Source organism: Castor canadensis, chromosome 7 (genome assembly GCF_047511655.1).
Source record: "Castor canadensis chromosome 7, mCasCan1.hap1v2, whole genome shotgun sequence".
In the NCBI taxonomy this organism is placed as follows: domain Eukaryota; kingdom Metazoa; phylum Chordata; class Mammalia; order Rodentia; family Castoridae; genus Castor; species Castor canadensis.
In genome coordinates this window covers 130,848,025-130,875,639 of record NC_133392.1, presented here as the reverse complement: position 1 = coordinate 130,875,639, position 27,615 = coordinate 130,848,025, and the positions used below count along the sequence as shown (strand labels likewise).

Below are 27,615 nucleotides of genomic sequence, written 5' to 3'. Positions count from 1 at the left end.
CATCTCCGAAGTCATTTTGTTCTGTAGGAGCCCTTAGGGAGAAGTAGGAAGAGAGGATCCTGCCTATGCTGACAGCAGTGAGAAGTATTGACATCCAAATAGCAAGGAAGGTCACAACCATTAAAAACCAGGTCTAAGAACCAGTAAGTGTGCCAGTTGGAATCAACTAAGTGAAGACAAATGTCTTATGGTCAGTTGTTAATGTTCACGACATTCACCCTAAGTTATCGAGAAAAGGTTATACTCAATATAGTACGTATACAAGGAAGCCTGTGAGACAATCTAAAAAGATTTTCATGCACATTATTATTCATGTTTTAAACATTAAGGCTTACAGGGTATAGTGGGGCCAGATCAGGCTCTAGAGTCACGCCTTCACTTTGGAGGAACTTCTTGCCATTATAGGTTCAAGGTCCCCATTTCCTTGCTGGCTATCAACAGGGGCCAATGTCAGGTCCTACAAGCCCTCCTCTGTTGTCTGCCACTTGACTTTCTCCACAGCATGCCAGCTCACACCCTTAAAACCAGCAGAAGAGTCTACGATGCTTCATCATCTTTTAAGGGCTCACCTCATGAGGTCAGGCCCACCAAGGATCATCTCCCTTTTGATGAAGTCAGTGGATTATTAACATAATCACAGGAATGATATTACATCATTTTCACTGGTCTTTCCCACACTCAAAGAGGGGGGTCTACAAGGAGTGTTCACTGGGAGGTGGGTGGGAATCTTGGGGCTGTCTTAGAATTCTGCCTCCCACAGTCACTGTGAAGAGAGAGCTGCCTATACTATGATGGTTGTGAGGATTACATAATCCTTGATGCTTGATAATTGGTGGTTTCCTTACCTCTGCTCCCACCTTGTCCATTACAGGTACATGGTGCATGTCTGCTGGATCAAATGGGTTTGAATTAACTGAGTCAGAGACACATGAGGCCTTTTGGAAATTCTAGAGGGGGTAGTGCTGGGCTGACCACTGCCCCACCATCAGCCTTACTCACCTTCATTGACTCTCACCTTTTCTTGGCAGGTGGGCATGAAGACTTTTCAAAAATGATTGATGAAGCTGAGCCCCTGGGCTACCCAGTCGTGGTGAAGAGCACACGAGGCCACCGGGGTCAGTGCTACTCCAGGGCTTCCTGGGTAATTTGTTACCAAGGGCTGCAGCTGTGCAACACCAGGCACTCACCAAACACATGGGAGCACTGCTTGAGAACCTTGCAGTGTGTTTCCTCTGTCCCCTCTGCTTGAGCCCCTCTGTCCTTGCCTTTGTCAGGCCCTGTCATCTCTCCCTGGACTGCTGCAATAGACTGCTGCCTTGACTGATTAGTTTCTTATGTCCACTGCCAGCGCATGTTCTGTTCAGTAACTTCTCTGAAACATAGATCTGTGCTCGCATCTCCCTTGCTGAACAGCCCTCCCCAGTCCCCTGTGAGACAAAGCCCCTATTCCTCATCACGGCACTACGGCCCTGTGCAGACAGCCTCAACCTTCCTTTGCAGCCTCCTCTGGCCGTGCGAACCTCCAAGACCCATTCCATCTGCCTGTCATCCATCAAATAGACCATGCATTTTCCTCTCCATAATTGTCCACTCTTTTCACTTTCCTGGGAGAGCCATCTCCCTGTGTCTCCTACCCCCGGTGAACTTTTGCTTATCTTTTAAGATCAGCTCCATGGATTGTCATTTCTTTTCTATCCACACCCCTGGTCTCCCTCTCTCCCAGACAAAATCCACTGCTCCTCCCTTTTTTGTTTCCATAGCAGTTGCACATGCTTTCAGCATAGTGCTAAGCTTTCTGGTAGTTTTAGGTTTAAGTGCCTCCATTATCCTGGGAGCTGCTCGGGGTGGAGACCAGGTGTTGAGCCTTTGTCTCTGTAAGGCCTACTCAGGTGCTCTGTGCATGGAAGACTCAGGGGGGGACACAGCAGGAGAAAGCAGTCCCCCACAGGATGTAAGCAGGCACCTCATTAGGAAACCAGATGGCATAGCATAGCTCAGGGAATATGGAGCCGGGGACACAGCCTAACCAGATACGTGGTGATGGTTACTGTGCGGCAGGGACTGTGGCATAAACATGAAGTAGACACAACCCCTGCTCTCAAGGAGCTCCCATGCATAGATGTAGAGAAAGTCGCAATGTGGGGTGATGACTGACATAGCAGACATGCCCAGGGGCCCTTCTGAACCTAAAGGAGGAAGGGACCCACTCAGTCCTCTCCTTTCTTTAAGTCTGGGCTCTCATTTCTATTCAAATCATTGATACTTACGTCTGTCTTTGTGCCAGATCACATTGTCTTGATTACTGTTATCTTTGTAATAAGTTTTGAAAGTGAGAAGTACGAGTTTCCTAATTTTGCCTTTCTTTTTCAAGATTGTTTTGACTATTTGGGATCCTTTATATTTCTATGTGAATGTCAGGATTAATTTGTCAATTTCTGCCAAAAAGGAAGGTGGGATTTTGATAGAGATTGCATTAAGTCTATAGATTGATTTGTGTTTATGTGTGTTACTAGGGTTTGAACTCAGGCCTTGCACTTCCAGTCTTTTTTGCTTTAGATTATTTTTCATATAGGGTCTTGAGTTTTTGCCCATGGCTGACCTCAGACCATGATCCTCTTACCTATGTTCCTGTGTAGCTGGGATTGCAGTCATGAGGCACCTTGCCCAGCTATAGATCAATTTTGATGAACATGGGATATCCTCCATTAATTTAGATCTTTAACTTCTTTCAACAATGTTAGTTAAATTTATTCCTGAATAGCTTAATCCTTTTGATACAATGGATATAAGTGAAACTGTATTCTTAATTTTATTTTCAAATTATTTGTTAGTGTAACACACAGCAGGGAAAATGGATAGAGAGTAAACATAGTTGTAACAGTTAAGTTAGACTCTAGTGTACTTTGATATCTACAGAGGATTGATTCTGGAATTTCCCCCAGGAGACCAAAGTCCACAGATGCTCAAGTTCCTTATATAAAATAGCATAGTATTTGCAAATAACCCATGCACATTCTCTGTAGACTTTAAATCATCTCTAGATTACATATAAAATCATATAATGTAACTGTTGTGTAAATAACTGTTGCACTTTATTGCTTCGGGAATAATGATAAGCAATAATGTACATATTCAGGACAGATGCAATTACTTTTTGCAAATATTTTTGATCTGCAATTGGTTGAATCCTCAGAGGGGGAACCCTCAGCTAGAGAGGGCCAACTGTTGATGGAAATAAATCTACAGAAGGCAGTGAGCTCACAGGCTGTGCCCAGGAAGAATTTGCTGATCTTGTGGGCGCTTTTTTTCCCTTACCAATAATACAGGAATAACAATCCTTGTCATAATGGCTTTCTAGGGCAGCATGAAGGGAAAATGAAATAATAAAAGAAAACGTGCTTGGCACATGATAGATAAGCTACACCTTATATAAAAGGGCATAGTATTTGCAAATAACCTGTATCCACCCTCTGTATACTTTAACTCATCTCTAGGTTACTTATATATAGTGTAACTGTTAGTACCTTTCCTTTTTTATTTTTCTTTTTCCTCCTGGCCTTAAAACTAGTTCCTTTTATTAACTACAGAGTAAGTCCCAAATGAAGGTCTCTGTGACAGGAACCCATCCCTAGCCCTCATCTCTGCTGAAAATCCTACCTGCTGTCCAGAGAACCCCAGTGCCTGTAACTGAATCCCAGCCAGCTGTTGTCAGCTGCCAGAACTAACTGCTTACACCTCTACTTGCTGATGGAGACTTGGAGCCATTTTGACACTGCATTGTGTCCCCTGGCTGAGGCCTCTCCTATTTCCTCTTGTGCCCACCTGCTGCAGCAGCTCCAACGGACAACTGACTGCCCACTTAACTGCATCCCCTCCCATCACCCACCATTTGCACATCTTCTTTTGCCCCTGCTTCTCCGGTTCTGTTGGGCTCCAGTCGTTTCATGAACAACTGAACAGTATTTCTGACGTGTTTTGGAAATTATTTTTCAGTCTTCTGTGCTCTTTTTGTGAAGATTCCAGAGGACTTCCTCTTCCTTCATGATGGTTCCATGAAACTTGGGAAAACCATTTCTTTGTTCTGTTGCTGCTGAAAAGAATGCTTATAGCAGATTTGCAGTGCAGACTTACTAGGAACCCCTGCTCAGTTCTGCTAACTCATATGCAAATGAAAAGCAGATGCTGAATAATTACAAAAGCAGAGGTGATTAAAGCAGAAAATAAAGAATTTAGAATCAAGAAGGAATGCTTTCCCAGAGAGCAACAGAAATAGGGGCCATTCCCTTTAGAATTAGACAAGTTTAGACAAAGAATAAATTTCTTCTGCTTGGAAGGAAGAGGACTGCCTGTCAGCAGCTCCCTCTTTTGAGCTCCCAGTGTTTCACGGAGCTCTTTTCATGCATATTATGCTGTGCTGTGGTTGCTTTTGTGGATTACTCCCCACCCACACTTGGGATTGCTCTAAACTTATGTTCAATTAGTTATGTTCTGTAAACATTGACGGACATCTGCCCTGTGTATCCATCCCAGTGTGAGGTTTGAAGGGTTAAAAATAACAAGCTAGATGTGGACCCTGCCTAATGGGTGTCCTTGGTGTGACAGGAGGTGCTAATTAACTGCTTTTGAAGGGAATCCATTAGATCTTGAGGGTTTTGTTTTGGCCCCTTTTCTGTTTCTGGGATACATTACTATTTTGTTTTGGAAAAAGAACCAGGAGTGGTGGTATACATTGTAATCCCAGCACCGGGGAGGCTAAGCCAGCCTGGGCTCCATAGCCAGACCCTCAAAAAAAATGAACAGAAAGGAAAGGGGAAGAGAAGGAAAAGAGTGGTGGTAGGAAGAGGGTCAATAGTATTAAAACTTGAGGAAAGTCAAGAGAAAATAAGGTCCAATGGCCATTTGACAAAAAGGAAGGGTCTCATCAGAGAAGTAGGAGGGGCCAAAGCGAGGCAAGAGAAGGGGAGGCTGGATGGCAGGCACAGGGGCCTAATAGGCTTCTCTAACTCCTCCCTCGCTCTTCACCTTTCTTCTTAAAGGAAAAGCTGTTTTTCTGGCAAGAGATAAGCATCACCTGTCAGACATCTGCCATCTGGTCCGCCATGACGTGCCCTACCTGTTTCAGAAGTACGTAAAGGAGTCACATGGAAAAGACATCCGAGTGGTGGTGGTAGGGGGCCAGGTGATAGGCTCCATGCTTCGCTGCTCCACAGATGGACGGATGCAGAGCAACTGCTCTCTTGGTAAGACGTGAGACAGCAGGGTGTGGCTGTTGTTCATGCAAAGCCACCAGGATGCTTCACTGGGCTGTTCAAACCTACCGATCCCTGCTACCTTCTCAAGACTCTGCTAGGCTCCAGGATCTCCCAGAGAATGAGCAATGAGCCCCTTCTTCTGGCAGCAAGTGGTGTAGAAGGGGGGCATTAGTTTAAGTGCTGGGTCAGAGGGCAGGCCAGGGGGGCTCAAGACACTGAGGTTTGAACCCTTTCCTGTAGGTGTTTGGACTCAGCAGTCAGGGTTGAGCAATGGAGTGACATGACCAGCACTGGAGAAAAATGCCCAGGTGGGGAGAAATGAATTTGGGCTGTCATAGCAGGTCAGGCTGGGGAACACTGAGGGTCCAAACCAGAGCCCCATAGCAGGAGAAACATCAAATTCACTTTTACGTCTTCATTGAAATTTTTGTTTTCCATTCACATATGCTGTTAGAAAGCTGCAGGCTGTATTTTGGTTGAATGCATAACCCACCCCCTTTAACCTATTGATAAACTTGTTTTCTGTGGCAGAGATATTCCAGGAGGGATGTAAATTCTTGTTTCCATCACAGAAAGCTATTGTCAACCTCTTTGAATGGATTTGTACATTGATAATTTGAAAAGAAAAATACCTACAGTGATCAATTTCTAACTCACTAGGTGTGAATGCCAAGGCCAGTGACTGATAAAGAGGCTCAGACACTGGTTCTGTCCTGCTTGTTAGTCCCTCGAGTCCTGTGGGCTCGAAACTGCAGTGGACTGGAGAGTACAGTGGTGATGAAGGAGCCCTCACCCTGAGGTCGTGCAGCCCACACCCAGGAAAGATGACGCAGATCAGTGAAGGTGCTGCGGCCATGTGGTGTGGTAGGCAGTGCTACATTTGGCTTGACACCATACTCGGTACCTTAGTGTACACTTTCCTGGTTGCCACATGCAGTGCCATGATTGAATCTTGGGACTTGTCATTTTTTCCTTTTTAGCTACCCTACAGTCATTCTTTAGCTAGCAAACACATGGTTTTATAATGTATCCATGTTGCTTTTTTTTTTTTCTTGCTGTGCTGGGGTTTGAACTCAAGGATCTTTTTTTTTCTTTTTCTTTTTTTGTGGTACTGTGGCTTGAACTCAAGGCCTACACCTCCAGCCACTCCACTTGCCCTTTTTTGTGATGGGTTTTTGCAAGATAGGATCTCACGAACTATTTGCCGGGGCTGGCTTCAAACTACGATCCTCCTGATCTCTGCCTCCTGAGTAGCTCGGATTACCGGCGTGAGCCACTGGCGCTTGGCTCAAAGCTCATTCTTGCTAGGCAAGAGCACTTTACCAACTTGAGCCACATTGCTAGCTCTTCCCCACCCCCTTATTTTGCTTTAGTTATTTCTCAGGTAAGGTTTCACATTTTTGTCAGGAGCCAGCATCAGCCTAAGAACCTCCTACTTACGCCTCCCTGTAGCTGAGATTACAAGCACATGCCATCATTGCCTGGCTTATTGATTGAGATGGAGTCTCATTAACTTTTTACCTGGAATGGTCTCAAATCATGATCCTCCTGATCCTGAGTAGCTGGGACACAGGTATGAGCCACTGCACCCAGCAATGTTGCTTGTCTTTCAAGCTGTTTAAGACTGCTTTATAGCTTTTTCTTTATGCAGCGTCATAGGTACAGAAAGGACAGTGTTATGGTAAAGACAGTAGTTACTGAATCTAAGAATACAAGTCTCAACTCTTTTTCAGGGAGACTAAATGAAGACAATGAAATCCGAGGTCCTGGCTTTTTAACAAATGAGAACAATTAGGTTCTTTCTGTCCTTGGTACTGGATTTTGCCTCACAGTTCTCTCCATCTTTCTCTTCTTAAAAATCAATGTTAATTTTATTTTTTCTAACCATAAAGGGAATACAACTCTTAATGTAGAAAACTTAGGAAATACAGCCGAGTCAATGAAAAAAAGATATTTATCCTTGTCATCACCATTTAGTGACAACCACTATTAACATTTCAGTGTCATTCTTTCCAGTCTTTTTTTCTGATAAACACCTTTTTGCATAGTTATGGTCATAATGCACCATCTTTAATCCTTCAGTGTTTTCCTTTGGGATCATAAAATTATAAGCATTATTAGTCATGGTTGTAAAATATGCTGCTTTCTAATGTGAGATATTTCAATTTTTAATTTCTTTTATTCAAGTATTTATTGAATGTCTACTATGTACTAGGGATTATAAGAGTCTAGGTAAGACTAGTTTCCCAAAAGGTTTACTAGTTTCCATCCAGACCTATTTTGAGTAATGACAACTTCTGTTTTGCCACCCTTTATCAGCAGTCCCATCTCTTCCTTGAAGGATCATTTGACTTTTCCATGAGTGTCTGTTGTCACCTTGACATCACTGTGCTTTCTCCCCAGGTGGTGTGGGTGTCAAGTGCCCATTGACAGAACAAGGCAAGCAGCTGGCCATTCAGGTGTCGAACATCCTGGGCATGGACTTCTGCGGCATTGATCTTCTCATTATGGATGATGGCTCCTTTGTGGTGTGTGAGGCAAATGCCAATGTCGGCTTCCTGGCCTTCGACCAGGCGTGCAACTTAGATGTGGGGGCGATCATTGCAGACTATACCATGTCCTTACTGCCAAATAGGCAGACTGGGAAGATGGCCGTCCTCCCAGGACTGTCGAGTCCCAGGGAGAAGAATGAGCCAGATGGCTGTGCATCAGCTCAGGGAGTTGCAGAGAGTGTCTACACCATCAACAACGGGTCTACCTCTAGTGAGAGTGAACCTGAACTGGGAGAGGTCCGGGATTCCTCAGCAAACACAATGGGGGTTCCATCCCCCCATGCTACCCGAGCCTGGCTACAACATTAACAACAGGATTGCTTCAGAATTAAAACTTAAGTGAATTCCTGCTTTTTGGCAGCATTTAAACCAAATCCTACTGCTTCCCTAGTAGTTTCAAGTGAATAAAATCTGGACTAATGTGATTTCATTTGCACAGAAACTAGAAATCCCATCTGGACACTCAGCATTCTTTCTAACGATGATTTAAGCAAATGGCCTAGCTTTGTGGTTTTTACAAAGACTAATATAAAAACACTCACTGAGAACAACATCCCGACTGATCGATTTGAGACCTATGTCTGCTGCAAGCACTTGGATATAATGGTAGACTTTAAGGCACTGACTCTGTGGGGGCTGCTTCAGGCTCTTAGCAGTAGTAAACATGAACTTGGAATGACTCCTGGAAATATTGCACTCAAAACTAACCACAAGATGGAAGCATGTGCAGATGGAAGAATGTGACTACAGTGGTGTGTTCTTCACTCAGCATGTGTGTGATGCTCAGAAAACACCCAGTTTAAACACTTCTAAAGGATCAGTCTCTGCACCCCTTTACCATCATCATGACCCTTTTCTCCGACACTCAGGATACAGTGTTCTAGGGAGCTTCCTCATTAGTATTCAGTGGAAGTGAACATTCTTTGACCTCACTGGTTGGCCTATGTCCTGATTTGTAACTTGAGCTTTCTACAAGTTGCTTTGCCACTCCAAATTTATACACCCTGCTTCACCTAATGCCAGTTCTAGCAGCTTCTTGCACCTTTGCTGCCTTTGGCCTCAGCTAGAAATGCACTTCAATAGCTATTGGCCATACTTTGTTTCTTAAGTGTGCACTAGAATCTTAACACCACAGGTGTGCTTTTCAATGGACTCTGTTCACCTGTCGTCCCAAAGCCAGTGGGTTTGTACCATAAAAAGTTACTGGAAGCTAATCATTCTTCCCCTCCACCGCTAAAACTTCATGTCCTGCTGAGCTGGAGGAGGTTTTCTCAAATGAATTGGCATTGGGCCTGTTGGGTAAGATAGAGCTGTTGGAAACACACTCTAGTCTCCTGGACATTCTGCTCTTATCCAGGCTCCAGAAACCTGTCTTTACCCATTTTTCCAAACTGGGGGACTCAGGTATCAGGAATTACTCATTGCACATTTTGGGGACGTCTAATGTAGACATGACACCAAGTGCTTTTCATTTTAACTCTTGGGCAGTAGATAAGATCCTCCCCTTGGGAGAAATCATGGAGATGGAGTTCCCTGTGTCTGCTTATATGAAGTGTAATTGAGAATGAGCAATGACCAAATGTACTAGAACATACGCCCTCAAGAGTCACCATGCTTGGGAGAGCTCACTCTTGAGCTATGTTGCATGTGCCAAGAACACTTTCCTCTTTGGGGTTATCATTGAAGCCATGAAAGAGGCCTCACAACTGTATAGTCAGACCATTTTTTGGTTTTTTGTTTGTTTGTTTGTTTTGTCTCCCCTAACCCCTGCCACCTGCCAGGTGTCAAGTTCCACCACCCATTTTATTTATCAAACTTATTTCCTCCTCATCTTCCTCTTCTTCCTTTCTTCCTCCCTCCCTTCCCCCTCCTCCTCCTCCTGCCCCTTCTTTTCTGTCTCTCTGTCTCTCTCTCTCTCTTCCTCTCTCTCCCTGTCTCTCAACATGGTCTCACTATGTAGCCCAAGCTGGCCTCAAACTCACAATCCTCCTGCCTCAGCCTCCCTGGAATTACAGGCATGTATCACCACACCTGGCTTATCAGATTTATTTTTCTGATGCTCTTTAGCAGTTAAAACACACACACACACACACACACACACACACCACCACCCCCCCGCCCCCGGAAAAATAGATCTTCCCTTAACAGACAAATATTTACCAACTCAGAGGAAACTTACAAGTTGATAGTTTCCCAAGAAGGTTCTAGAAATGTTCTGAGTAAAGTCAGCTTCACTAGAATAAACATGCATTTTCTACAGGTAACTACTTTGAAGGCAACACCATGTACTTGGGTGCATAATTCCTGTACTTATTCTGCTGTAAATGTAAAATTTGTATAAAGTCTAACTATTACCTATTTTCACAACACATCTAATTAGAAATTGGCTCTTAAAATATTGTAGTTAAAACAGATCTCACCAAGTAGCAGTTGTACAATTGAAAGATATTTGGTGCCATGTACTGGAGGTGTCACACTACACAGTTGTAGTTTAAATGCAGTCCCACCTAGGGTGCATGCTGCTGAACTGTAACCCAGGTGATATATCTTGTACAGTTGAAAAATGATAATACTTCAACCCTTATATAAGACATACCTTATCTTCACTACTCAGGGTGACTTTAGGAGGAGGAGAATTTGGGGGTTTTCTTACTGGAATTGATATAATGCTTTCTGTGTAAATATCTGAACCCTGTGTTGACCTCCTGGAAGCTGCATTCACTCATTCCCACTGTTCAGCATAAGCCTCATCTTCCAACTTGATCTTAAAGATGCTATCAGGGCCCTGTCCCTAGCAGAGCTGCTATAGTGGCTCCAAATTCTTTTGCCAAAGGAGGTCCATTTTCCAGCTGGTAGTGACATCTGTGGTTATTGGTATCACTGCCAGGAACTAACCCTGTCTGGAAGCAGAGAAAACTGGATCCTAGCCTCCCTCCAGGATCCCCCATATCATGGCTATCCATGGGCTTTGAGCCTCAGCTAGGTGGCCGAGCCATACTTGCCACAGCTGCCCACACCTGCAGGAAAGAACATGGGGTATGGAGCCAGAGATTAACAGTTGGCAATGTGAACTCTGTGCCTCCATTTTTCCATTCTTCAGAGAGGAGATAGATCTATTCCGTTTACCTCTTGGGGGCATTTTTGAGTAAAGCAAGTTAATAATGGGGTTGTGCGTTATGTGGAAGGTGAGAACAGACACCTTCCACTTCTGATTTTATAAGTTTCTCATCTTTATAAGTTAAGAGAGGAAGAGACCATGGATTCTTAGCCATGAATTCGTGACAGCAAACTAAACAATGATAGGGCCCTGAAAAAGGAATTCAGCTTCCCAGAGGCCTTCATTCTAGCCAGGGAAACTCACAACCTGAAAGGAGTAAGAGCCTTCTGCATGTATTATATATAACCTGAAACCCCTGACTCTTGTATACCAACTAACAAAGTCTTCCTTATGTAACATAGATTCAGTGTCTGTATATGGTCTTCCTGTTATCTGGTAGTAGCATCTTGAAACTGGTCAAAACTTGAATGCTAATAGCTCAGTCACTCTGAATATATACAATTCTGCACTTGGGAAAAATGTCTTCATGCTATCTTGTCTGATTGGGCATGGGGTGGACAGAATGGGGATTGGGGCTTTAGGGCTTTAGGGCTTTAGGATCTGAGAAACAATGTAAGTGGGTCATAAGCCATTGCTGTCACAACTGCAGGCTCATTGCTCTCAGCTAAGGAGAGCAGAGCAAGGAAGAAAGAGAAGGGGAAAGGTCTGGAATAGTTTTGTGGAATATAAAATTAGGGTCACTTGGAACTCCAGTGGGAAGGAGGGAAAAAAATGACTCATCTGTAGGTTATTTTAATGAAAGAATCATAAACATATTGGTTAGTTAGATGCCTTTGGAGCTCTTCTATGTAAAGATACTAAGATGTTTAGACTCCTGTCTACCCTGGAGAAGAAGGGAGATGTACTGCATCACTTCTTTAAGACCTGAGGATGGTGGCAAGAACGCTCTGAATGTAAATCCTGGGAAGGTGGAAGCTGCTAATTTGGGAGGGAGGGAGAGAAGGGGTCCAGGACTATCCAGGTAACAGCTGACTCTCTTAAGAGTCAGAGCCCAGGGTCATAGCTTACAGAGGAGAGTGGATCCAACACCAGTCAATCAAGTCACTTAAGCTGCATATTGCCCTTTGCACCTGGAGATGAGGCCTCTGTTTTTTGGTGTCTGTGCAGATGTTCTGGGAGGGGCCCTGACAACAGCTGTTTGTCACTGTCCCTGAGGATAATGGCCTTAAATCTGGGGCTGTGGCCTAATAGAAAACCTGGTGCTGCTTTTGGCTGCCTCTGAGACTCAAGATCAGTACAAACCATTGCTTTAAAATCTTTTTTTACCTGGAAGACCATCCTCAGGAATGTATTGTTTTCATCATTTCCTAAAACTAGATTATGTCTCGATTCCAAATTTATGGCTTGACTCTGCAGCCCTCCCTCCTACACTTTCTACAGCTGAGTATGAAATTTCTTCCTTTACGTCTTCTAATTTCCTCCTTCAGATGCAGTTCCTGTGGCAACATGGAGCACTACCCCAAGCACTGGGCTGGTATCCTACCGCTGTTGGGTAACCTCACTCTGTGAATTTCATATTCTCTGGGGCTCCAAGGCAACAGTAGGAAAGGCACCCTAGAAGGGTCAGATTGGACACCAAGGAATAGCAACACTTGGGGACCAGTCAAGTCTCATTTTGTAAATGAGGGAGAAATCTGAGTTCCAGAGGCCACAGTCACTTAGTGAGGCTGGACCCAGCAAACTGTAGTGGCTTTGTTCCTCCATGTATCTAGCACTTGCTGTTACCCAGGGACTCCCCTGTGCCTTTTTGATGAGTTTCTGTTCTCATCAACATGGTGTTGGTGTGCCAGCTGTCAAGGATCTAGGTTGAGAGCCCCAAAGACATACAAGATTTCCAGAGTGCAAGCTGTCTCCTGGCCTACACTCTTTTTAGACTAGCCAGGACCTTTAAGCTCTACCCCATACTCAATGAGGGCCTTGATGGCCAAGAGTTTGAAGGTCCTGAACTTCTGACATCAGGTACCTATCAGACACTCACCACTTACAGTCAGCAATGAGAGCCAAATTTTCTCCCACTTTCTGTTCCATAGCGTGTCTCCCTGGCAATTAGACACTAGGCACAGATTCTAACTGGCACAAATGACAGCTGAGGATCCCCATTCCCTTGAGATCCAGTCAGATCTGATAACTGTTGGCTTCCTCTCTGAGCCCCTAATTTTGTGATTTCTGAGATGTGTTTTTGCAGCTGTTGCTGACTTCCACATTTCAAGCAACAGTATTTGATACCTGCACGGTGTGAGCTAAAACAAAAAGCTCAGTTCTCTCCTCCATTTCCACACCCGGCAAAACTCAAATGGGCCTGAGTGTGTAAGCACACATATTTCAGTGGTCTGGGACTGAATGGCAGACACCAAAGCAATACAGACTTGGCACCACACTCACAGAAGGTTCTTTCATACACTACAGAGGAATTGCCCCCACTTTCCTGCCACGTGTCCTGTCTCCCCTCTTGGGACAAGCCAAATCCACTTATGATTTATATCCTCATGTATAGTCATTCTTTTTCTTTCTTCATCTTTTTTGTTTTGTTTTGGCAGTCTTGCTATGTAGCTCAGGCTGGCTGTGAACTGGCCATACTTTTAACTCCACCTTCCAAATGCTGAGATTACAGTTAGCACCACTATGCTGGATTTAGCCATTCTTCTTCCTACTATGAGTCCTGCTAACACTGGTGCCTTCATGGTTCTACCTTTTACCATGAGTGGCTTACAAAAGGATTTTCGGAAGCAAAGACCACTCCCTCCTCAAGGGAAACTCAAATGCCACCTCTGAAGGTGATCCATTTTCATTCCATTCACATCACACAACTGTGTGCACCATTAGCTGTGTGGGCGGGGTGGGGGGGAGCTGTCAGGGACAGAGGAGGGGGACGCCTGCGGAAGACGTGGACTAATGTAAATGACACCAGTTTGAGTCAGATCCAGTTCAAATCCTGACTCAGATAACCTAAAGCTATGTACTCTAGGGACAGTCCATGTCATCTCACTAAATCCTAGTTTTGTTACCTATAAATGTGATCAATAAACACAATCTTGAGTGTGAAGCCCTTAACCACATGCCTAGCTTTAATCAAATTCCTTTGCTCTTGCTCTTGGCCCCCCCCACCACCACACACACACTGCCCTGCACCCCGTGTCCTCTCCCTTCCCTCAAGGTGAGCAATCAGAAGCAGCACCTTCCTGTGATTGTGGCTGGGAGCCAAGGGATAAAGCTAGCAGACAGCCAGTTTATGGATAGGAAAAAGATGCTGGGGGTGGGGCTGGCAGCTGCCCAAGCAAGCTGTGACTCAGGCTTAATGACTGGAAGGTTCCATCCATCCTTGAGATTCGGTGATGCTGTAGTGCAAGATACAGGAGATGTATCTAGCTTAGAAAAATCCTGCAGGAAAGGCTGCTTGGGTCAACTGTAAGACTGGAAAGCTGATGAGCAGCCTGACCTTGGATGATTTAGCACCTGGGTTTTTTTGGGTTTTTTGTTGTTGTTTTGGGTTTTTTTTTTTTTTTTTTTTTTTTTTTGCTTTTCCTATATTGGGTTTGCTGGCTTTGCATCAAATGGAAGGAGGAGGTGCCAAAGACTGGAATTAAACCTGTCAAGTGGAGGGGCGGGGGAAGTGCAAAAGGCCTGTACTGGGAACTCTGATAGTCCAACAGCACCATCTGGACTTGGCAAGGATGGCAGCCATGAGATCAGATGGAACCAGCCAGTGCAGCTACAATTCTGCTGTCCTTGGCCTGTTCTGAGTGGGACTCCCAGAATCTCCTATTTGGAAGACACACTGATGTCCTATAATGGGAGAGCTGGAGACCCATAATCCCTCTGCAGAGCTAATAAGATTTTTGTGAAGGCAGGATTAAGATAGGTGCCTGGTTTGTTCAGTCTCATCTGGAGGTTTCCAGAGCTCCAATGATGGGCTGGAGCTATATCAGCCCAAAAGAGTAGATTGTTTGATTTTCAGGAATGCTGGAAAATTAAACACAGCTTTTGACTGTCTCTGAGACTCAAGATCAATATGGATTAATGCTTTAAAATGTTTTGACCTAGAAGACCTGAGCTAGTCATTAAATACAGCCACTATTAAAGATTAAATTTTATACACTTACAACTAAAGTGTATTTAAAACATAGGTACTAAATGCTTCCAAAGACATCCTTTCCTCATTCTTTTACTAGTATTAATATTCTTGAGGTTATTGGCCTCTCTTGCATTTGTATGATGGGAATACTGCGTAAGCTGTACCACTGTGTATCTCTTCACAACTCTACCTGCAATGACATCACACTGGTAGCTTGGAATCGGCCACCATGGAAGTACTTACACCACAGAGATGGGCAAACACCACAGCTTAACTTTGTTCCATCTTAGAGTTGGTTGCTAAACATTTATCAACACACCAGTACCACTGGGTGACTGAGAAAAGAAATTGATACAAACACTGAAACATCTTAGTCCAGGAAGGCAGGATATGTGATTTTTCTCAGAAGCTAGTGTCCTGGTAGAATGTGAACAACTGATTTGAAGTCAAAGAAATGCACTTGAAAACCCTGTTTCTCTGCTTGCATTGTCTGACTTCTGGGTTGATCACATGTGAAAAATGTGTGTCCTGTACTCAGAAACTTATGGAGTGATTGGTGAGGTTGGATCTCACCTGGGGGAGAAACTTCAGCTAAGTTTCCTCCAGGAATGTCCCCTGCAGAGTTTCCTGCCTAATTGGCAAAATGAAAATGAACTCTAAAGAATAGATCTTAACTAGGCACCAAAATCGCTCATTTCCAATGTTAACGCTTCCAACAGAGAAATCATTCATAAATGATTGTTTTGCTATTTTTGCTTTTTATTAAAATTATTACTGTGGAACAATGCTTTGTTTGCCTTTGTTCCCAAAACTGTGCCTTTTGGTTGTTCTTTTTAAAGACTCACATGCTGAATCTCTATTTTATTATTTTCATATCATAAAATGAGGGAAACGCTTCATGGAAACTTCATCCTATTCACTTGCACACCAGCTGCATTCTGGAAAACCATAATTTTCCTTTCAAATACAGAGTGCTGTCTGAAGTGTAATATTGCCAGCTCTCAACTGTCAAGATGATGGAGGGAAATTCTACTGCAGATGGTATGAGCTTGTCAGGGGCCTGCTCAGTTTACGCTCCCAGCTGACACTTGAATTAAGATGCAAATGGCAAGTGAGAGCTGAAAGTGGTTGAAAATGGCTGTGCGGTGCACTTGGGGTCTCAGGGGACTGAGAGACTCTACGCCAACCCAAAGAACTGACAGGTCGGCAGGGGCCATGAGGCCTATACTTGCCTGACATTTCAAGAAGCTTCTTCGGAGAAGCAGTGCTAAGAACTTTGGGATAAGACCCTTAAATTAGGACTGTCCCCTAGCTTGTGAGAGTCAGGAAGCTCAACCTGAGGCAAGAGAGTCAGGCGACAATAGCTGCAGCTGAGGAGGATTTAGGGTCTGGTACCAAATCACACCATCCATCCCAAACACTGGGATGTGACCTCCATTTCTTTTTTTCTTCTCTCGTGAAAATATTCAAACTACACAAAAGTAGAGAAAATGGTCTAGTAAATGCCCTAAATTCTAAAATTACCAAAGTTTTTTTTTCTATTTTTACTTCATCTGCCCATTGTTTTTCCTTAAGAATTTGATAGTAAATCACACACATCATCTTTTCTCCCTTCTATACTTCAGCATGCCTTTTTTTTTTTCAAAAGAAAAAAAAAAAGACAATTCTTTATGCCAATACAGAGACTGGCACACAGACCAGTGAATGTTTGGCGGGGCAGGAGGTACTAGGAAAGAACATGATTGCTACCTCACCACCTTGACCATGGCTCTGGCAGAAACCATGCAGAGGGGCACCAGTAGAGAGACCTTTAGGCTGGTTACAGACATCTCCCCAAGTTGGTGGATCTTGGGATTTCCTCTCCTCAGGACCAAATCTATGAAACCTCCTTCTGTTCCCAGGGTACTGTGGCCTTTCTCCAGGGCTCACCTAGCTTCCTGCTGCTGGCTCCCACCTGTCTGTACTCACTGCTTTTCCACTGGCTTCTGCTTTCACTGCAGAGGTTTCCCAAGCCAGGGACAAGGCGTCTCCCGATTGCCACTCCTCCACCAGCCTTAGGTCTGTGTGCCCTCAGTGACTCACAGCTTTTAGACCTCCAAGGGCCTTCACATTTTCATTAGAAAATTTTGGCTGAGGGCTGGAAGTGTGGCTCAAGTGGTGGAGAATCTGCCTAGCAAGCATGAGGCCCTGAGTTCAAACTCCAGTACCACACATAAAAAGAAAAAAAGAGAAAATTTTGACAAATTCTACTGAAACAAGTAAGAGAACAATTGAGTAGCAGCATTTGTGTCCCATCTAAAGCCACTCCTCTGACCAGAGACACGGCAAGTAGCTGCACTGCCTGCTTAGGGATTGATTTCCTCTTGCTATAAAGAACATTATTATTAAGATGACAGAACTGGTGAAATCTGAATGTGCTCTGTATTGTATCACCTGATAGTATCATTTCAATGTTAATTTCCTGATGTGGGATGATTATACTGATGAGACAAGATAGGTCCTTGTTTTTGGTTTTTTTTTTTAATATACATTAAACATTAAGAGCTAAAAAGACATCATATTGGCAACTTATTTTCAAATGCTCATAAAAAAATGGATATTTATAAAGAGAAAGGCAAAAAGCAGATGTGGTAAAATGTTTTATGGTCTTTGAGCAGTCTGTATAAGCCTGAAATTACGCTGGCCTCCTCAACTGTGTTGGCCTCTGCTCCATGATATGCTCAGTTTCCTTGGGCATTCTGTTCAGCTCTCTTTTCTTATCTATATTTCATTCCTATATGGTCTCCTATACCATGGTATTAATGACCACCCACACGATACTCTCAGATATCTCTCTGGAACATTGGATTTCTTTTCTTAACTGGATTGTATATCCAATTGCCTACCTTTCATCTCTCAAATGCTTCCTAAGTATCTCAAACTCACTAGCCCCAGAAGAACTGATGTTCTTATCTCTTCCACACACATCTACCCTCTTCCAAGGCTTTCTTTCTCACTTGAGTGCACAATGTTAATCACTTGCTCAAACCAGAAAAACAAAACAATAAAACTCTAGCAGCCACTTTTGTCTGTTATCTTCCTCAACCCTTATATCCAATTTTGTTTCTTGTGATAAAACTTAACCTTCAAACTAAAAACTGTCTTTTTTCCTTGAAAACTGTTTCTTTATTAGCTGTGTTCATTAAGATCTTCTGGGATCTACAATCCTGACAAAAGTTTACAAGCAAAGGACAGTTTACTCTATGTGATTCCAGCTTCCTTCTCTGCCTTGTTCTTATGGCTTTAAAACTTGGTACTGCTTATTTATTTATTAGCTATAGAAGCTGTGTCTTTGTATATGCATATGTATGAAATAAAATACCTATCTTCATCAGGTTGCCATTGACCTTGATGGATATTTAGAGACATACTTTTCCTGTCTAGTGAAATGTTTGCACAGTTCTGTAACTCAAATAATACTTTACCATCTTTTTTGAAAAATTTACTTTGTCAAATGTTGTTTTGTGTGACCTTCTGTGCTTGAGAGAGTCATTGTGAATGCAGAGATGCTTCATGTGTTGGCAGTGTAAATGATTTGATCAGGCTGTTTGGGGACACCCTGTCAGCTCTACCCTTGCAAATTTTGCTGAAGATACTTAAGAAAGATGTGCTTTTCTGGTGGAAAGATGAGGTACTTAATGAGGGAGCTTCAGTCACTAGAACTCTGGGTTCTCTTCAACCCACTTACACTCTTTGGGGTAGCAAAACACACTTCACAAAGCTCTTAGGAATTGAGGCTATTTCCTGCATCAATATATCATCTATGAAAATCAAATATATTTTCATTGATGAGTCAAAAATAAGGAAAAGAAAAACATTTTTATAAAAGAAAGAAAATTTAAGAATGTCCCATCAGCAGGCCTCATTATAGGAAATACTGGAAGATTTATCAGTAATGTAAATCTAGATGAAAAGTATAAGAAACAAAAAGAAATATGAAGACTTTATAAAATAATTATTATGACTTATGAATTTAAGGTATATTTAAAATAAATAACAGTAATAATATGTAAGTTGAGAGGAGGTCAACAGAATTAAGATGTTCTAAGACTGTATTTTGCAAGATGGATGTTTCCTGAATAATTTTAGGCAAGTCAGAAATGAGTGCCCATATTTCTGGGGTAATCACTAAAAGAACAGAAACAGGATATAACCAATGAACTAACAGAGGGTGAAGGGAAATGCAATGAGCCATTCAAGCAGCAAATGCGCAGCACCCTGATGGCTCCATGTTGTTCTGCAGCTTCTTCAGGGCCAGGCTTTTCAGAACCACTCTGTGCCAGTTGTCATGTGTGCACCCAGGACGGCTATGAGCTGTTCTCCAGCCACTTAAAGTACACATATCCATTCCCATGGCCAACATTAGTGAGGCCTTCTATACTAACAGTGTAGCTGGAGGACTGTGAAGCCCTGAACGTGTCCTGTAAGTGTGGCAACAGACTGGCTCACAAGCTCCTTAACGATGGCCCCAAGTGGGAGTGGTTCTGATTCTGATCACTTAGAAACTTATTGAAGTTCATCCCTAAAGGTAAAAGAGCTTCTACCTCTCAGGGGCACTTCGTGAGCAGCCCACTCTCTTCCCAGATGTGCACCATGGCCATGGTCTGACCACCCCACCCTGGTTTTGGAACCACAGACATTCAGACAGGGTGGGGGTAGCTGAAACATCAGGAAGGCTCCCAAGGTCTGGCTTCTACACAGAAGCACTTATTTGTGATAGATCACACTCTTCTGCCAGGACAGCCCAGGGGTAGGAGTACACCCACCAGGTGAGCCTCCTTTGGCTCACATGAGTCTCCAAGAGGCTCTGGGCTTCACTTGTCTTTGAATGATGTTGCACCCCCATCTTCTCTTCTCTTTGTCCCTCAGCCCCCTCCCTGGCTATCTGGACCCACTCCATGGGGCCCAATTCCAAGGATGTGATAGGAGACAGAATGCAAACTGGGGCTGCCATGCCAAAAAGAAAAAAAAACTTAACAAAAAAGCTGGGCATGGTGGCATAGACCTGTCATCCCAGCTATGCAGTAGGTATAATAAGTAGGAGGATCATGAATCAGACCCACCCAGGCAAAAACACGAGACCCAACCTGAAAAATAACTAAAGAAAAAAGGGCTGGGGGCATGGCTCAAGTTGTGGAGCACCTGCCTAGCAAGCACAATACCTTGAGTTCAAACCCTAGTACTGCTAACCAAAAAATGTGGGATCAACTAACAGTGTTTTGAGGGAAAATTTATAACCTTAAAATGCATGTGTTAGAAAAGAAGAAAAACTGAAAGGTAAAATTATTAGACATGTGAAAAAGCAGACAATTATGGCCTATAACCAAGAAGAAAAATCAGTCAATAGAAACAACATGTTTAAAAAACTTAATTTAAACAGTAACTCCGTAATATACTCAAGCAGAAGAATCAATGAATAAGAATTCAGGGTTTGAGAGAACAGAGAACAGAAAAGGGAAGGAGTAAAAAGGACCAATGGATATGGTAAAAGAGAAAAAGAGCTATACTTTAATTACATAGATTTTTAACGATGTTTTCAGAATGGAGAAGTTCTAAATAACAGTAATAAAAATAGTCGATTCTCCTCTTACCCCTCCAATTTTCATTAAGAGTTACTTTGAAAGAGGTGGCTTATACTTGAGGTTAGGGAGTGAGAATCAAGATGAGGGAGCTGTGTCTCTAAAAAGAAGGAACAGCTACATATGCAGACTGGAGAGTGAGGATTAGATTGAAGCTGAAAATTGGATCAAGAGATGAATGGAAAACAATTTTCCTCCGGGATTTCATAGCCATCTTGGAGAAGTGTAAGAATGCTTTAAGGTATGAAATGGAAGTTCCAACTGATTTTACCTGAAAGGGTAGGGTGACCCATCTGACATTATTAAATGTTTCTGAGTGAATTAATTTACAATGAGGAACATAAATTCTTTGACAGGCTCTTGACCTGCATGTCTTCTCCCTGGATGTAGATCTACCCAGAAAGAAAAGCACTGCCTTGGCAAGTCTAGAGAGGAGATGAGGGAGAAAAAAATGATGAGCTAAATGTCCAAAGTCATCAAGATGGCACAAGTTGGTACAGGTGTGGCCACATCTGGGCCATTTTACAACAATAATCAATGAGACTTTTGGGGGTAGGAGGTGAGGGGCTAAGGTCACAAGCTACTAAGTGAGAGAGCTGGGATTTAAACTCAGGCACGGCTGAGTGCAGGGCCTGGACTCTGCACTCTGCATCTAAGGGGGCCTTTCAGAGTGCCTGTCCACTAGACAATATAGATGGCTCATGTCTGCTTCAAATTATCCAGACACCACCCTTAAATGGAGTCTCAGCCAATGCATATAGGGGCTTCCTTGACATATACAGACCTTGTGTCTGATTCTTGTCTGAATTTTGCTATTTGCTTTCTGTATGTTTAGTGTCTTTTTTATTCCTCTAGCCCTCCTTTACTGCCTTCTTTTGCTTTAAGTAGATATTTTCTAGCATACCATTTTAATCCCTTTGTTATTTTCTTAGTGATTGCTCTAGGAATTATAATGCACATTTTATTGCAGTCTACTTCAAATTAATGCTAACTTAATTCCAGTAGACTAGAGAAACTTTACTCCATTTATACTCCATTCCTTATTTGCTCACCTGACAAAGTCCTATGAAACATGAACAACTGGCAGACTTCTGGGAAATACAACAAGCTACAGTTTAATAACAAATTCCATATTACTGATATGACTACATGTTACTCAAAGCCATACAAAATCATGATAAACCATGTGAAAGGTCATGATAAAAGTTTTACTGATTTCTATGCCTAAAGCTCTATACACTATTCCCTCACATACACTAATAAAAATCACAGCTATATTCACAGTCCTAGGGGCAAAGAGTGGAAATGTCACCAACCCAGAGTACCTCAGAGCAGCTGTAAGAGGTATGATGTATTAGGCCCTGACACAGAGCTCATAGGTCACTAGGTAACAGGAAGATCTTCTTCAGTTGAGATGAGAGATAGTAACTCTTCAATACCAGTTTGCTCTTGGACATCTAGCTGTTCTCTGGCTAGATTGAGGGCTCTTGTGGCATATTCCTTTGCCTGAAATAGAATTGCAGTGACAAATGGGAGTTATTACAGGAAAACACAATATTGGGAAGTTCCATTTGTGCTTAACTCCAGAAACATGGGAGAGAACTCATCATCACACATCAGCCACTGAGCTCCTATTACTAAACCAGGATTAGGAGCACTAACTCCTGTCTGGGATGGGAACAGGAAAATATTTCCACTGAATTTTCAAATTTACATTGGACAATATCTCTTGTCTACAGACAAGTAGAAAAGTAAAAAGGGCCCAGTGTACACACACTGGCCCCTTACTGCTAGCCTCTAGCCTCACGTGTGCTGGGTGGAGCAGGGGCACCAGAAAAACCCACCTGACTCCAGGTAAAAAGAGGTACACCTTCTTAGCAAAGTGAGATCTCTGTAGGGTCTTAAACATGGCCCTATAGATCAAGGTACAGAGTCATAAAAGTGATAAGTGCTATGAGTAAATTAGCATCCTGGGATAGTCCTGGGGGGCATATGGCCCAGAGTTTTGATTTGGCCAAAGGTTCCACAGGACATCTTGGGACAGTCTCTGACTTTCTATTCCTTCCTCTCTTTCTTCCTTCCTTCCTTCAGAAAAATATATATTGAACTAGGCGCCGGTGACTCGTGCCTGTAATCTTAACTGTTTGGGAGGCTGATATTGGGAGGATCACAGTTAGAGGCCAGCATAGGAAAATAGTTTGTGAGATGCCATCTCCAAAATAACCAGAGGAAAATGGACTGGAGGTGTGGCTCAAGCAATAGAGCACCTGCTTTGTAAGCGCAAAACCCTGAGTTCAAACCCCAGTCCCATCAAAAAACAAAAACATATATGTGTGTGTATACATATGTGTGCAGATGCACACACACAAACATATATGCATACATATTAAATGGCTACTATATTCCAGGTACTGTGACTACAGGTAGAAAATCCTCTCCTCGTGGAACTTCCAATATAGTAGAGTAAAAAACAACAAACAAGTAAAATATGATAATATCTTCAACAGTGATACATGCTAAGGAACAAAATAAAGCAAGAAACAGAGATTGGAAGCATCAGAAGTGGGAGTGGGGCTTTGCAATTTTAGACCTTCTCTCTGCCTATTTCCTTATCTATAAGGCTGTGAGAATTAAATATGACAGTTATGTAAAGTGCATAAGCCAGTGACTGACAAAAAATAAATACTGAGAAACTGTTACATTTTTAACCATTTCATGGCAGCTTATTACTGCTCGAATCCCTGCAGCAATGGGAATTCTGCTCAGTTACATAGGGAACTATGCTCTTTACTACATATGTAAAGACCAGCTGGAGACATCCTGCCATGTGGACTTCCCAAAACTGCCCTGGATGCAGTTCCCCTCTGTAACCCTAGGAAGTCTCCCTTGAGGAAAGACAATCCAGGTTTCCAGGATTGTACAGGTATATAGGCTGGACTTAACGAATGAGAAATGTCATGACATATGAACTATTTTAGAGTGAGGGCTTACTCTGAGGGCAACAGCTAGTGGGATTGGGTAAAACACAGCTGAATAAAAAACCAGATCACTTCTACGCCCATTTCGGATGGGAAAACTTGCCTTTGAAGAATTCATCAGGTGGTAGAGCATGACCAAGGTTTTCAGAACAAAGATAGTTTTTTGGGGAGCTCTGGCAGAAGTAGATTCTCTAATGTTCAAGACCGAAGTCAGGATCCGAATGGCTTCTGCTTCCTGAGCTTCATCTGCATTGGAAGGGGAGGAAAGAAACAATCCCTGGGCAGTTGCACCTGCCCTTATCACTGCCGTCAGCTGGTAGGGCACCTGCTGGGTTGCAGCATTCTCACAGGATCTCTGATGGGAACAACACACATCTCAGCAAGTTCTTCACAGCAGGAGATGGGACAGCTGCAGGCAGCTCTCCAGCTCTGCTTTAAAAATTACTCTTCCACAAGTTGCAAAGTCGCTAAGGATTCTCTCTTTCAGACCCTGAACTCGAGAACTCTTGGGCTCCTAAATACAGAGAGTTTGTCACCGCTAGATGCTGGATCAATTCATTTTCCACTTGGCTGCAGCAGCTTACTTCCTCTCCCCAAGTGCAAAGGTGCTTAAACAGCAGTCTTTTGGCTTCCTCACATGAATCTGTTTACTATTTTCTCAGTGGCTTTCATTCCTACACTATTTTACCATTTGAGCAGTTACTGAGGGGCAGGTACTTAAAAGCACAGTTAGGCTAGGTGTGGTGACTCATGACTATGATCCTAGCTACTTGGGAGGCAGAAATCTCGGCCAGCCCAGGCAAAATATTTGCAAGACCCCATGTCAACCAATGCCTGGATGCAGTGGTTCATACCTGTCACCCCAGCTACATGGGGAAGCACAAATAAGAGGATAATGGAACAGGCCAACCCAGGCATAAAACTAGACCCTATTTCAAAAATAACCAGTGCAAAAAAGGCCTAGTGGAGTGGCTCAAATGGTAGAGCGCCTGCCTAGCAAGTGCTGAGTTCAATCCCCAATATAACAAAAAAAAAGCACATATTTAAGTAATAAGCTTTAAAAAAAAACACATATACCATAATGTTAAGGTTGGCTATTTTTGAATATCTATGATTTCCAAGGTTTCTGCTATAACATGAATTACTTTTTAAAAATTTTTTTCTGAATCACTTTTATAATGACAGAAAACTCAATAAAGTTACTAATTTTTAAAAATTCTTTCCTCCAAAAAATTACCCTTCTTCAACACCACCCACCTGTCTCCACTTCTTCATTCTGGGACTCATCTTGTAATATAATCTGTGCTTGTAGAAATGTGCTTTTGTTATTGCACGCAGGTTCTGTATCACCATCTGTACTGGAAGTCTCTTTAGAGCAGAAACTAGATCCCATCTCTATGATCTCAGAGGCATGACCCTGTATAGAATGCTACTCCACACTCAGCCCTTTGCTGAGCCTAGGGATGGAGATGAATAGAATTTGGCTCTGTCATTGAAGAGCTCACTGTTCCGTAAAGGAGGAAAATAAGGCATCAGAACTAGTGGCAACTTCTATGCAAGAATCTTTTTTGTCTTACATGCCCTAGAGGGATAACACACAAGAAATGCATGCTCTGCAGAAACCACAGGGATTCTGACAGGGTCTTTTTTCCTCCAAATCTGCTCCTTATTAGCCCACTGGGGCTATCTGTGATGATAGGGAATTGAATTCTTCCTATCACTGGTAAAATCTCTCCCAATCTGCAAAATGGGGAAGGAGGCACTGATATTCCCATGATGAAAACAGCTGCTCTCCCTGTTAAAGGCAAGGCTAGTAGATTGGGTAGATGAAGTTACTGCTATGCTTTCAAGGGAGAACTGCCACTTACCCAAGCCAGTGTCATTTACAAAGTGTCTGCCCAGTAAATCTATTTGTTGGATGCGATCCTTTGAGAGGACTTGATAGTGATTGTCCAAATATTTATGCCAGATCTCTGAGACCTGTTTGGAAAGGAGACGGCAATCAGACGTGCAGGCCAGACCTCAGCTGTTGGACAGGCCAGGTGGGAGTGCGGCACATGTGGCCAGGAGTCCTGAGTCTGGAGGTCCCTCTCTTACTGCATCTGGGGATAGAGAGGTAGCCCTAAAAGCCCAAACAGGCCTGGCCAAAATGCATATACCAAGGGATGGGCTGCAAAGGGAATGTGGCAAGCTCATTGGGGGCAGCCCTGGAAGGTCTAATATCAATGGCTACCATTCATGGGGTATGCTCTTACTATTCCCATTTTACGTGTAAATAAACTGAGGCTCAGAGAAGTTGTGATCACACTTGGCTTTTAGGAAGAGCTGTTAAATAGCATAGCCAAGATTTAAACCCAGGTCTGACTCCAAAACTCATTGCTTTTCAGCTCCACCAAAATGCCCCTTTCTAAGTCTAAAATATGAAGCAACAATCATGCCATGAGGGCTTACACACGCACAGAGATGGATGCTGGCTAAACGAGGTGTCACTAAATGAATGTAACTGACACTTTAAGCCTTGGAAACAGTTTAAAAATATATACACATAGAGACAGAATCTTTAAGTTCTGTTTTAAATGTACTTGATCCCTTCACAGGGCATTGATAAGTATTCCTCGAAAAGCCCTCCTTCATAGTTGCATACCACAATGCGCCACATTAGCTAGCTCCCCTGGGTGTGACATAGCCTGTCACAAGCTCTGGCTTTTACTGATTTGTCAGTAATTGTTAATCACCCTGTGGATGCTAAGGATTAGTCTATTTTGGTAGTAAAGACATAGAAAGAAAAGCCAGGCACAAATGGCTCACACCTGTAATCCTAGCAACTCAGGAAGCAGAGATCAGGAGGATCAAGGTCTGAAGCCAGCCCGGGAAAATAGTTTGTGATACCCTTTCTTGAAACTACCCAACATAAAAAAGGGCTGGTGGAGTGATTCAAGTGGCAGAACACCTGCCTAGCAAGTGTGAGGCCCTGAGTTCAAACCCCAGTACTACAAAAAACAAAAGAAATAAGAAAGAAAAGTGGAGCAATACCATGAATCAGGCTATGTAAGCTTGGCCAAGTCACTTCACCTGTCTGAGCATCTCCCTATGTTATGTTTCTCATGAATAACCTGGCTCCAAATATAGGATACCAGGTTTATGTGTCAAGGCTCAGTTACCATGTTACCTAGCTTACCTTAGTGTATAGTGTGTCTGCTAAGTCCAACTTGTTAAGGTCATAGAAGATATTAGCCAGGTGGAAGTATCCTCCTGAAGTCCTGATGTCCTCTGTTCCAAATGCACAACTGGCAAAATAAATCTATTGCAGGAGGAAGAAGGAGAGTGAATGCTTGAGTTCCCTTTGCAAACCATATATCTATAAAGGACTGTATTCAGAATAACGGAAAGAATAGCCCAATGTAAGCACACTGAACTAAGGATCTCAATAGACATTTCTCCATTAGAAAATGCAAAATGAAATCATAATGGTTTCATTTCACTTCATACCCCATAAGGTGGCTATCATCAAAAAGACAGAAAATTGCAAGTGTTGGCAAGAATAAGGAGAAACTGAAACTCACACATATTGCTGGAGGGAAGGTAAAATGAGGCAGCCTCCATTGGAACAGCTTGGAATAGCAGTTCCTCAAAAAGGTAATTAAAGAGGAACTATATGACCCAGCAAGTCCTCTTCTAGGTACCTACCCAAGAGAAATGTGAACAAGTGTACACACAAAGACTTAAATACAATTGTTTGTTGCAGCATTATTCACAATAGCCAAATAGCTAATAAGTGAAAGGCCGATCAGCGATGAACAGATAAACAAGCTATGGTTTATGGAATACTACTCAGAAATGAAAGAACTGTTGATGTATGCAACAACATGGATGGATCCCAAACCAGGTATGCAAGGTGAAAGAAGTCAGATGCAATTTCTACATGTGACTCTGTTTATATAAAATGTCCAGAAAGATAAATCTACAGAGACAGAAAGTAGTTGCCTGGAGCTGAGAATAGGAAATGACTGAAAATGGCTATAAGG

At 42.9% G+C, this 27,615-nt stretch overlaps 2 protein-coding genes across 4 annotated transcripts in view; one reads left to right on the top strand and one right to left on the bottom strand.

Annotated features, from left to right (window-relative positions):
* Rimkla (ribosomal modification protein rimK like family member A) overlaps nt 1–13,741 on the top strand; it is a 32,472-nt gene extending 18,731 nt beyond the window's left edge. The window contains exons 3-5 of the mRNA XM_074080427.1: nt 1,029–1,115; nt 5,037–5,240; nt 7,656–13,741. Of these exons, the coding sequence (XP_073936528.1) occupies nt 1,029–1,115; nt 5,037–5,240; nt 7,656–8,113 (749 nt within the window). The 3' untranslated portion in view covers nt 8,114–13,741. The remainder of the gene's footprint in view (nt 1–1,028; nt 1,116–5,036; nt 5,241–7,655) is intronic.
* Nucleotides 13,742–14,057: 316 nt separating this feature from the next.
* Nucleotides 14,058–27,615, bottom strand: part of Zmynd12 (zinc finger MYND-type containing 12) — a 35,844-nt gene continuing 22,286 nt past the window's right edge. The window contains exons 5-9 of one of the 3 annotated variants that reach the window (XM_074080426.1): nt 27,154–27,273; nt 26,769–26,891; nt 25,459–25,570; nt 23,694–23,836; nt 14,058–22,118 (exon numbers count right to left, since the gene is read on the bottom strand). In XM_074080426.1, the coding sequence (XP_073936527.1) occupies nt 21,996–22,118; nt 23,694–23,836; nt 25,459–25,570; nt 26,769–26,891; nt 27,154–27,273 (621 nt within the window). In that variant the 3' untranslated portion in view covers nt 14,058–21,995. The remainder of the gene's footprint in view (nt 22,119–23,693; nt 23,837–25,458; nt 25,571–26,768; nt 26,892–27,153; nt 27,274–27,615) is intronic. The other 2 variants (XM_074080425.1, XM_020171019.2) reach the window with 2 other exon arrangements.